At 54.4% G+C, this 11,473-nt stretch overlaps 1 protein-coding gene across 2 annotated transcripts; it reads left to right on the forward strand.

The window, feature by feature from the left end:
• The first annotated feature begins 1,078 nt into the window (after positions 1-1,078).
• GPR162 (G protein-coupled receptor 162) lies at positions 1,079-10,283 on the forward strand. Of its 2 annotated transcripts, none has more exons than XM_039532024.1 (5): positions 1,079-1,217; positions 4,004-5,885; positions 7,062-7,251; positions 8,915-9,066; positions 9,313-10,283. In XM_039532024.1, the coding sequence occupies exons 2-5, from the start codon at positions 5,019-5,021 to the stop codon at positions 9,841-9,843; spliced, it is 1,740 nt and encodes a 579-aa protein (XP_039387958.1). In that variant the 5' UTR covers positions 1,079-1,217; positions 4,004-5,018; the 3' UTR covers positions 9,844-10,283. The 2 variants fall into 2 exon arrangements, with proteins under 2 accessions (XP_039387958.1, XP_039387967.1); XM_039532033.1 differs by lacking the exon at positions 1,079-1,217 and adding an exon at positions 1,753-1,780.
• The last annotated feature ends 1,190 nt before the right edge of the window (positions 10,284-11,473 follow it).

The following is an 11,473-nucleotide window of genomic DNA, read 5'->3' on the forward strand; positions in this document are numbered from 1 at the left end:
ACTCCCTCAGGGGCACCTGGCATTGGCCACTGTCGGTAGACAGATACTGGGCTAGATGGACCTTGGTCTGACCCGGTACGGCCGTTCTTATGTTCTTATGGGGCCTGGAGCTTCGCACTTCTGGTCTGAGAGGTGATGTTGATTGGGCATTGCCCCAGTCCCCCTCTATCCCAGCCTTCCCCATCCCCCTGACCTGGGACCAGGCTGCTGAATGATGGTGGGGGAAAGCCCTAGACCAGATGACTGACCCCACCATCCAGACTGGGATGCTTTGGCTACACCTGGGAAATTACCTGCTGCTGACAGTGGGTGTCAGCAGTATTTGCAGCTGAATGAGTGCTGAACCCAGCCTGTCCTCAGCTACCCTTACAGCTGAACTGTGCCCAGAACCAGCTCAGAAACCAGGGCTGGACCCTGCTCTGTAGCTGTAACACATATACCCCAGCCTATACACACCCCAGCTTGCCCTCTCCTGCCCACATGCCCCACTCACACCCAGGATACCCTCTGCCTCACACACACACACCTGTCACCCACACAGGCCAGTCTTCTCTCTCCCTTACACACATGCACAGATCTCCCACCTGTAATACACACCCGCCTACTCTCTCCAAGTACACACGCAACTGCCACTTGTACCACATCAGCCGGTCTGCTCCGTAACCGAGCCATGCCCTCACACCTGCTGGGCACCCAGAGACCAGCCTGGCCTCTCCCAGGCTAACGCACACACACACAGCACCCTACACACACACTCCTCCTACTCCCAACAGGAAACAAATCGCTCGGAAGCCCAGCAGAACAACACCCGCCTGGGGGAGTGCGGAGGGGAGGGACACACACACACACACACACACACACACACACACACACACACACACACACACACACACTAATAGACGATCGATTCAGCCATTAAGCCTGAGCCCTTTATCTCCTCGCCCCGCCACCCGCCCCCTCCCCGCCGAGCACAGGAGATCCCAGCGCCATCGATCCGGAGCCCGCGCTCCGGGCTGCTCCCGGCTCGCTCCCCCCATCTGGCGCTCGCTTACCGTCACTCCGGCTGGCGGGGCCGATCCCGCTGCCTGCGGCGCCCTGTGGCTGGGGCATGTGGGCCGAGGCAGCGAGGCGGGCGGGCGGGCGGGCGGCGGCAGAGCCGCACGCACACACAAGGAGAGATGCTCCGGTCGCCATGGCAGCGCCAGCACCAGCGAGAGGTAAGATGGGTCCCTTCAGCTCCAGACGCCCGTGTGCGGCCGGGGGGGGGGGGGGCTGCCCCTTCGCTGCACTTCGCCTTGCCCCGGGGTTCGCCCCCCCCCCCCCCGCTTCTCTAGCGAGCACTAAGTGTCGCCCCCCCTCCCCCCGTCTGCTCTCAGCCCAGCGGGCTGCATCCCCTGCCCTGGAGGTGACTGTCACCTCCACACTCAGAGGCTCGTGCTCTAAGGCCTTATCACTCTTTCGCTCAGCATTCAGCTGGCCGTGGGGCCCTCTGCCCCTAGTCCCTGCCCCCTCTCTAGCCTTCTCTCCCTCGCTCTTATTCCATTCAGCCACCACTTTCGCCTTCTTTTCCTTAGTGCTCCCCCCTGCATCCCCCTGCCTGCGGCTTTGCCCCCTGCCCACACAGCAAGGTGAGGGGAAAGGGAAACCAGCTTGCCCTGGCCCCACACTGCTCCCTTCATCCCTTGCCCCCAGGACCCCTCCACTGCTTAGCAATAACCATTGCAACTTCTTTGGAACCCTTTCCAGTTTCTGTGCCTCGGACAGGAGACAAAAGAACAAGGTGGGTGGAAGAGGCCCTGCAGCTCTGGCCCCCACACCTTTGCTCCCCTAGCCCAGGCAGATACTCCCCCTTGCGCCATCTCTGTTAGGGTTTAGGGCTCTCTCACTCGCTCTCTCTCCTTTTGGGTCATCTTCATCTCAGACCTTTTCCTCTTCTGCCTTTCCCTGAGTCACGAGTCCATGAGCTGAACTTCCCAGCTGGCAGGATGGATGGTGGGAGGGTGGCCTTTTGACAGGAACCCCGGGTGGGCGAAGGGACAGGGGCAGGGATCTGCCAGCAGAAAGCTTCTGAGACCCAGACACAATGGATTCAGCGGCGTTTGTGCAGGAGGTCCGCCAGTGCTGCCAAAGGCTGCCTGACTGCTGCCCTCTCAGCGACCGGCAGGCCACCCCCCGCGGCTTGCCGCCCCAGGCATGCGCTTGCCGCGCTGGTGCCTGGAGCCGCCCCTGACTATGAGCCACTCACCCACTGCCTGGGAGCAGATTTGGACCCCACAGAAAACAGGAAGGGTCCTGGCTGGTTTAGTGACAGGTGTGAGTCGGCACATGAGACAGTAGGAGCTGGGAATTCCCCCTCAAATACAATACCGCCTCCTGGGATTACTAGGGGGTCTTTAGTTTCATAACTGTCTCCAAAGGCCACAGGCCTAACTGCAAGGGTGATGGTATGTTAAAAAAGCCCACAAAGTGGGGCAGAGCTGGGGCTCTTCAAATCCAGTCATGGAGGACAGGCGGTCCAGTTACATGCCTCAGCACCTTGGCAGCGTGAAAGGAGCTACAGAGCCTCAGATTGCAAGAGTGGAGGGTGAAACATGAGGCTGAGGATAAAAAGAGAGGCTGCAGGTCAGGAATTGAGGAGCATCAGCAGAACTAAGAACTGGAAAAGCAGATCTGAATAGGTCAGGATTGAGAGGCATTGGCAGAGCTGCGTGGGGAATCCAGCATTGCAATACCAGGGGGGTTGCAGGGCAGGACTGAGGGGCATTGGCAGGGCAATGTGAGAGGTCAGGCCTGGAATGGCATGGCAGGCTTTTGTGTGGGTCAGAATTGAGGGGCAGCGGCAGAGATGTGCAGATAATCCAAGATTGATAAAGCTGTGGGTGCTGCAGGTCAGGATTGTGGTGCATCAGTAGAGCTGTGTATCAGGAGTCTAGGACTCGCATAGCAAGTGGATGCAGGTCAGGATTGAGGTGCACTAGCTGAGCTGTGTATATTGTCTTAGGACTTGAATTTAAGATGTGTGGGTCAAGATTTAAATGCATCATCAGAACTCTGTTAGGTCACCAGAGATGGTACAGTGGACTGTGTATTAAGATTTGGGGATATTGGCAGAGAAATAATGCGACCTAAGGACTGAAATAACAGGGGGGTTGCAGGGCAGGACAGAGAGGCATTGGCAGGGCTTTGTGGGGAGCTCAGGGCTGGAATAGTATGAGGCTACTGCAGAGCAGGACCGGGGGCCACCATAAGAGATATGCAGGGAACTAAGGATAGGAATAGCGGTGGGTCCTCCAGGTCAGGATTGAGGGGCATGAGTAGAGCTTTGTGTGAGGGTCCAGGCCTGGAATAGCTAGTAATCAAAATTGAGGTGCCATGGCAGAAATGTGTTGGGCTAAGACTTGAACAGCAGGATGTCGGTGGGTCAGGAGGGCACTGGCATAGCTGGACCCAGAACTGGAATATTAGGGGTATGGGAGGATACATCTCAAATGAGGGGCATTAGCAAAGCTTTGGGTGGAGAACCCAAGTCTGAAATAGCATAGGTCCTGTGGATCACAACAGAAGTGCACCTGCAGAGATGTGAGGATCTGAGGCCTGAAATCCAGGAGGCAGAGGGTTTTTAAGACAGACTTGAGGTGCTTTACAGCTTTGTACAAAAGAGTTCACAACTGGAAGCACAGGGCAGGGGCTTAGGGATCAGGACTGAGGTGTGTCAGCAGAAGTGTTGTGTGTGGGGATCCCAGGACCAGGATGGCAGGGGCTGTGGGAGGCAGCAGGTCAGGAGTCAGCAGAACTGAGAGCGGGTGCAGGGGAGCCAAACCTGGATCTGCGGGGGCTGCAGGTCAGGACAGGCATGCATCTGGATAGTCTATTATCTAAAGTCACTGGGGAGAACCCTGCGTAGCCTAGATCAGAATGCTCTATTTGTGTGTGTGAGTGTTGAGAGAGTTGGAGAGATGGATATATATTACATTGGCTTTTCTCTTTTCTCCCCCTTCTGCAGTGAATCTTGATCCCTGAATCTCCAAGGGAGCCTGGGAAAAGGATCTTCCCTTCTCACTGTCCCCCAGTTGTTCACCGGTTGAGCCCTGCACCTCGTCCAGAGGAGGGGGACTTGTAGGAACAGCACAAGCTCCGGGGGTGGCAGAAAGGACACTGTGCAGGCCCGGTGGTTGGGGCATCCTGGACATATTAGATCATTGCCTCTCCTTCCCCTAACCCTCCATTGCCCCTCCTTCCCCTCACTCTTTTACAGCTTCAGCAGGGCTGGGGGGCAGAAATCATTAGCTCCCTGAGGCTGTGGTGTTTGGTGACTGGGGGATTGTGCACTGTGCATGTGCCAACCCCACCATTACACCCACAGGCTTTCTGAACCCCTCTGTTAGCCCCCTCACCAACCCTTAAGACACCAGAACTGAGATGCCAAGATCTGGCATATAGTTGCATCCAACTGAAATATCTGGACAGGTCTGAGCCCCAGAGACACCTGTTTGCCTGGGTGTAGCCCTCACAGGCCCCAGGAAAAAGCAGGTCTCACTCAGAGACGGGGCATATATGGATGGAGCATGAGGCAGGGGATCCATCTCAGAGGGAGTAAAGGGGGAGAGAGGATGAAACAGGGAGAAGAGATAAAAGAAAGCATGTGTGGGAGAGAGAGGGGAAGCTCTAACAAGTGGTAGTGAGAAAGACAGAGAAAAGGAGGGAGACAAAGAAAAGAAAGAGAAGGGAAAGAGAACAAGGGAGCAAATAAGAATTGGAAGTGATCAAAAGAGTAAAAGAAACATAACAAGAGCACAAAAGAGGGAAGGAGCGACGGATTGAAAGGGTTGCACAAAGAAAGGGATAGAGAAAAAGAGGGAGCTCTTCCCATATGCCCTGTAGCAATGTTTCTTGGTGACCCCTTCTGTGCATGCCATTCGCTTCCTATCCAGAGCAGATGAGGCGAGAGTTGTCTGCCCCTGTACGGGGTCCCTGTGCTTGATCCTCCTACCCTGTCTCCAGCTCCCAAGGTGGGAGGAATGATGCATCGTGGCGGGGGCAGCAGCGTGGGTGACCTGTCAGAGTCAACCCTGCACAACAATTCATTGTGGTGGCTGGCATGCGGGCTGCTAGCCCTGCTGGCCAACTCCTGGATTATCCTGAGCATCACAGCCAAGCAGCAGAAGCACAAACCCCTGGAGCTGCTGCTGTGCTTCCTAGCTGGGACCCACATCCTCATGGCGGCTGTACCTCTCACCACCTATGCCGTGGTGCAGCTGCGGCGCGAGTCCTCCGATTACGATTGGAATGAGAGCATCTGCAAGGTCTTTGTCTCCACATACTATACCCTCGCCCTTGCCACCTGCTTCACAGTGGCTTCCTTGTCCTATCACCGTATGTGGATGGTGAGGTGGCCAGTAAACTACCGGCTGAGTAATGCCAAGAAGCAGGCTCTGCACGCAGTGATGGGCATCTGGATGGTGTCATTCATCCTCTCCACTCTGCCCTCCATTGGTTGGCACAACAATGGTGAGCGCTATTATGCCCGTGGCTGCCAGTTCATCGTCAGCAAGATTGGGTTGGGATTTGGTGTCTGCTTCAGCCTCCTGCTCCTGGGAGGAATCGTCATGGGCTTGGTGTGTGTGGGGATCACCTTCTACCAGACCCTGTGGGCGCACCAAAGGCACCAGAGATGTCGTCACCGGCAGACAGAGGAAGCTTCCTCCTCCTTCCCTGCCTCAACACACAATACCTTCAATGTGCCGGCCATCGTTGTAGAGGATGTCAGGGGCAAGAGGAGGTCATCGCTGGATGGCTCGGAGTCAGCCAAGACCTCCATGCAGATGACCAACCTCATCAGCGCCATTGTCTTCCTGTATGACACACTCACCGGGGTGCCCATCTTGGTAAGGAGCAGGCTGCCCCTTCTCCACCCCAGTAGGCCACCAACTCACTCCCTAATCCCCTTCTCAAGGGATTGGCAGGTGTGGCCAAGAGAGGGTGGAGAATGTGGTAAAGAGGTCTCCAGCTCAGTGCAGTGCTCAGCTAGCCCCTTCAGTCTGCCCCACTGCAGGCTGCATTCTTTGGAGGGATTTAGCCCTAGCCTGAGTGCCACTGGAGAAGGGATGTGGAAGCCCCTTTCTGTGTCCCTTTAGCTCCACACTGAGATCAGTGTACAATTAATCCAGCTTCCTTATTGCTTGAGACTTTAGATAAGAGACTCTCTCACCTGCCTTCCCTCCCCAAACAAGAGGTCTCTATATTTGGTCCTGTGTAGTTTCTCAAGGCATTCAGGGTGCAGGAATTTGCTTCTTCTGCAGCAGGAATATGTTTGCCTTATTCTCAAAATGGTCAAGCTATTTTTGCTCAAACTTTTTTTAAAAAGTGCTAACCCCACAGCTGAAAGGCTTGCAAAGCTCTGAATTACCAAGAGCAGGGGGCTGGAATAGAAACTGTGCTGCAAACTTAAAGGTGACCTGCACAGGAATAAATACCAGGGTTTGTGTCCATTGTTTGCTCATGTATAGATGATACAAAAGGTCTGAAAGTTGCTAGGGGGGGTTGAAGGTTTGTTTTTGGGTTGGGTTGGTTTCTTCCATCTGAATGTATTTTCTTATTAGAAATTCAGTTCTGGTCTATCCTGGCAGATTCTATGGACAGGTGACAAACTGCTGAAATTCACAAAATTGAAAGGGAGCAATTAAGAGAGGGGAGAGTTTCAAATTCTGTGTTCTTTGTATTTAACTCCAGTGCATAATGAGCGCTGTTGAGAAAGGATGGCTGTTGTAGGTCTCACACCTTCAGTTAACATGTGAGAGTGCAGAATAGGTGCTCTCAGAGCCCCCATGTCCTCCTGCAAACCCAGGGCAGCCCAACCTTCACATTCATGATATCTGTAAGGGACAAAACAAGGAGACTTTGAAAAAACAAAAACCCCAAACCAATTATTTTAAGAACCCTTTGCCAATCAGTCATTTGATTGCACAGTTCACTCTCATGCCGTCTGTCTCTTCCCCCTCTCTCTTTCTGTGACCATGTACGTCTCTCTCCCACTCACTGTCTGTTTCCTTCCTACCCCCAAGGTGGTGAGCTTTTTCAGCCTGCGCTATGATACCGCCCCCACCTGGATGGTGCTGGCAGTGCTCTGGTGCTCCATGGTGCAGACCTTGCTGCTCCCCTCCTTCATCTGGTCCTGCGAGCGCTACCGAGCTGATGTCCGCACTGTGTGGGAGCAGTGTGTGGCCATCATGACAGAGGAAGAAGGGGATGATGGTGAGCTCCCCCCCCCCAATATTCCCACCATCTCCCTAATCACAAACCCTGCCCCTGGGACAGAGAGCAAAGTGGGGAGCCTGGCAACACTGGGTGTCGGGCCAGAGTACTTTTGGCAGGGCTAGGAAGCATTCAGGGTTGGAGCCGGGGTTCTACAACTGGGAAAGGGACAACACCTTTTGTGGGGGCTGGAGCAATACATGCACCCTCCCACACTTACCAAAGGATGAACAGAATTACTCAGACACCCAAATTCTGATGGTGGGGCAAGACACGGGATGTAAACCTCCAAACCACAGTGGGACCCTGTAGCAGGGTGGTTCCCCCACTCCTGCCCAGAAGGGCTTAAAACAGCCCTGGGAGAGGGCTGTGGCAGGGGAAAAGCTGAGCTGATTGGGAAAGCAGCCACAGCTGTAGCCAGTGCAATCAGGGCCCACCTGGCCCTTATAAGAGGGCGGTGGGCCAGAAGGAAAAACATTCTCTCTCTAGCTTTCAGAGAGAGAAGGACCTGGCTGCCTGGGGAGCTGAGCAGAGTACCTAGGGTGGAGCAGTGCTCAGGAAGGGCAGATGGAGCTGGGGAGCTCCAGCCTAGAAAAACCCCAGGCTGCAGGCCAAGTTAAGGGCCTATGAGAGGGTACTAGGGCTGCAGAGGGGCAGCCTGGAGATAGGCAAAGGCAGGTGGTCCAACCCCCCTTGCCGATGATAAGTGGTTAACAGACCAGGGCCGGCTCTACAGTTTTCGCTGCCCCAAGCAGTGCACCGAATTTCCGCCGCGGACGGCGGGGGTAGTCCCTGTGCCCTTAGGGCAGCAGGCACATTTCCGCAGTGGCGGCAATTCGGCAGCAGCTTCTATGTTTAGCTGTCCGCAGTGGCTTCAGCTAAACATAGAAGCTGCTGCTGCTGAATTGCCGCCACCGCGGAAACGCGCCTGCCACCCTAAGGGCACACGCACTGCCCCCACTGTCCGCGGCGGCAATTCGGCCCGCTGCTTGGGGGCAAAACAACAGTGACTGCCGCCCCTTGCAGATTGCTGCCCCAAGCACCAGCTTGGAATGCTGGTGCCTGGAGCTGGCCCTGAAACAGACAGCCATCTGCCCCAGTGAGTGGGGGCTAAATGGAGACTGGCAGTAGCCACTGAGGCAAGATGGGGATAGGGGATTGGAGGTTCCCTGGGGTGGGGAGACCCAGATTGTGGGTTGCTGCATTGGGCAGAACCCCTGGGCAAAGGGCACCGGCGTCTGGGAGGGACACGGGGGCCAGCGGCAGGTGAGACACCAGTCTGCAGAGGGTGCTCTGGGCTGGAAAAGAGCTAATTCCCTGGACAACCAGCAGGAGGTGCCATGCCAGTGAGTCTCTGCCCTGCCACGGACCCCTCTCCCCAACATTGTGATCCAAGCATCCATATTTCTCTCCGTTTTGGTTTGGTGGCAAGACATTTGGGGATGTGAGCTGGGACAGGGTAAACTCAATACTCCCTAGACCAACGAGGAGGGGGATAACTGGAAAGAGGGGTCTCTCATGTGGGAAGAGGGCAGACAGCAGGAGCTATGGGACACATTGAAAACAAGGGCATGTGAAAGGAGGGTATGCAGGCTCCCTGAACATGCGGTGACGAGATTCCCAGCTGACAGTGTTGTGAACCATTTCTCCCCATCACCACTAGATGGGGCCTGTGAGGATTACGGCGATGGGCGGATCTGTAAGGTGCGATTCGATGCCAATGGCGCTGCGGCTGTGAAACGGGATCCCAGGGACGTCAAGCTGCTGCCCATGAATCACATGCTGCTGCCCCACGACAGGGTGCACTATCTGCAGGTGAGTTGTAGAGACTGCAAGGGGCACCATACCCTCCAGTCCCATCTCCCTTGTGTGTGCACCCAGATATTCCCCTCCCTGGAACTCTATTGGAGTCTTAAGGGGTCACTAGCCTCTCATATGTGTATAACCCATGGATTCCCCTCTCTGAAACTCTTTCCTTCTTTCACTCTATCTCTGAGGCTTTCCCGAAGCCTTGCAGTATCTCCCTTCCCCCTACCTTCATCTCCTCTTACCTTCTTTCAGGTCCCCATCTCCCGGAGAATGTCCCATGATGAAACTAACATCTTCTCCTCCCACCGTTCCACTCCATCCTTTCTTCACAAGTGGTCATCATCTGATGACATCCGAGTTGCCACTCCCCGCAAGCCTGGGGGCCCTGGCTTCCTTCCTCCTGAACTGCGTGACTACCACCACCGCCGGCGGCCCCCTGAAAATGAGCTAACCACTCTCCGGCAGTTTCTCGAGGGGGGGCTGCTCCCCAGAGGATCCAGCTCCAGCGCCTGCTTCTTCAGGGATGAGATCACCACATTCATAGATGAGACACCTCTACCCTCCCCAGCCTGCAGTCCACGCCACTCCCGCCTCCCTCTCACATTGCGCCGGGACCGCCGCCTCTCCCTGGGGGGTGCTGAGGAGGAGGAAGAGGGCCCTGATCGGGCACGACGCTGCTCACTGTCTGGCAATGAAGACTGGCATCTGCAGGACAGACAGCAGGCACATGAAAGGACCCTTGAAGCCTGTGAAGCACATACCTTCAGGGAGCTCAACCTATGAGATTGCATCAAAGACATACACTGCCATTGGGATTCTTAAATAAAACTTTCAATGTCCCCCTGCTCCTGGGACCCAATGGATAATTTATGTTCTCATATTTCTCAACAGCTGGTAGAAACAAGGCACCCTCCATGTATGCTGCGGTGGTTGGGGGACAAGTGCAACAGGTCTGCACGAAGGAACCAGGAACATGAGCAGCCTGTGCCTACTCACAGGTTATAAATATGACTTGGAGGTTGCCCTCTGTTAGCTCCACCCCTTGTTAGGTCCATGCTCTCATTAGCTCCACCCATCACTGAAAATGCCCCTGAGAGCAGAGGTGGGGACAATAGTATTAAAATTCTATATTTGGAGTGTCAAATGTTTGTTTTTAAAATGCTGTATTAATAATAACCTCACTTCCATGGCAACAAAGTGATTGACAAAATGTTTAATGAAGTTTCCCAGGCTTCCGGGAAGGGACATAAGGAACAGGCAAAACTCCTACTGCCACCCATCTTAACAGTGCAGCAGATTAGAGTGGGAGGCAGCAGATATTTAACAGCAACAGTGCAGGGCAGGAAGTGAAGGAAAGTCCTGTACCAGGGAGGATTTTCAGGACAGAGGGTGGATAGTTCTGTTGTCAGTCTCAGGAGTGACTTGGACTGTACCTACACTAGACTTTGTTCCTAAAATTTCCACCCTTTCTACCACTGGTTCAGTTTCACTAGGGTACCAAGAATGGGAGTGTTCGTGTAAAAAGGCACTGGTGGCTGCTTGTGTTTTTACATCTCCAACTAGAATAAAAACCACCACCTGTACCAGCCCTGGTCCAGAGAGTGGTTAAATCTGCTGGAGATGATGAGAATGAAGACAAGGGAAAAAACGTTTTGCTTATGGAGCAGTGTTTCCTTGTTTACAGGCATTAGGATTAATCTTGGCTGCCTGGACTCACAGCCCCCGGGAATGAGTAAAGATACTGTCATGGCAGCATTAGGCGACATTAGGGAAGAAGGCCAGACAGATAAAGAGGTTCAAAGATGGGGGTTAACAACAGGAGCTGTCCTAGGTGTATAATGCAACCTGGCTTTATAATTGAACCCTGACACCAAAAGCCTGTCCATCCAGCTGACCCTCACCCACCGCCTGTAGAGCACCTGCTGCAGACCTTCCTGCTTCACAGAGTTGCCAATGCTTTTCTCCCAAATTCAGGAACAGAACCAGGGTATCCTGGAGAGGAGCACAAAGAAGCCTCTACTGTATGCAGACCCCAGGGACAGCACTTGCTGAGCTTCATCCATGATGGAAACCATAACACACCATGGCTGGTTTCCCCTTCATACTAAACTCTGAAAGGTGGACTAGTGTGTCTGTCAGTGGATCAAAGGGAATGAGTGACGGGATGGATCACTTGATGATTACCTGTTCTGTTCATTCCCTCTGAAGCACCTGGCATCGGCCACTGTCAGAAGACAGGATACGGGGCTAGATGGACTGTTGGTCTGCCCCAGTATGGCCGTGCTTAAGTTCATGGAGCCTTTCACCTGTAGGACACCATTCCAATTCTGCCCCAGGTTGAAGAGACTCGCTGGCCCAGGGGGACTGGGGAATAGGATACAGGGCCCTTTATCCCTGGGGCACTGCTTCCAGG

This window comes from Mauremys reevesii, linkage group 1 (assembly GCF_016161935.1).
Source record: "Mauremys reevesii isolate NIE-2019 linkage group 1, ASM1616193v1, whole genome shotgun sequence".
Lineage (NCBI taxonomy): Eukaryota > Metazoa > Chordata > Testudines > Geoemydidae > Mauremys > Mauremys reevesii.

Coding starts and splice junctions, on each gene's coding strand:
- GPR162 (XM_039532024.1), top strand. CDS start 5,019: ATGATGCATCGTGGCGGGGGCAGCAGCGTGGGTGACCTGTCAGAGTCA. Junction 7,252..8,914: donor AGAGGAAGAAGGGGATGATG/GTGAGCTCCCCC, acceptor CATCACCACTAG/ATGGGGCCTGTGAGGATTAC. Junction 9,067..9,312: donor ACAGGGTGCACTATCTGCAG/GTGAGTTGTAGA, acceptor ACCTTCTTTCAG/GTCCCCATCTCCCGGAGAAT.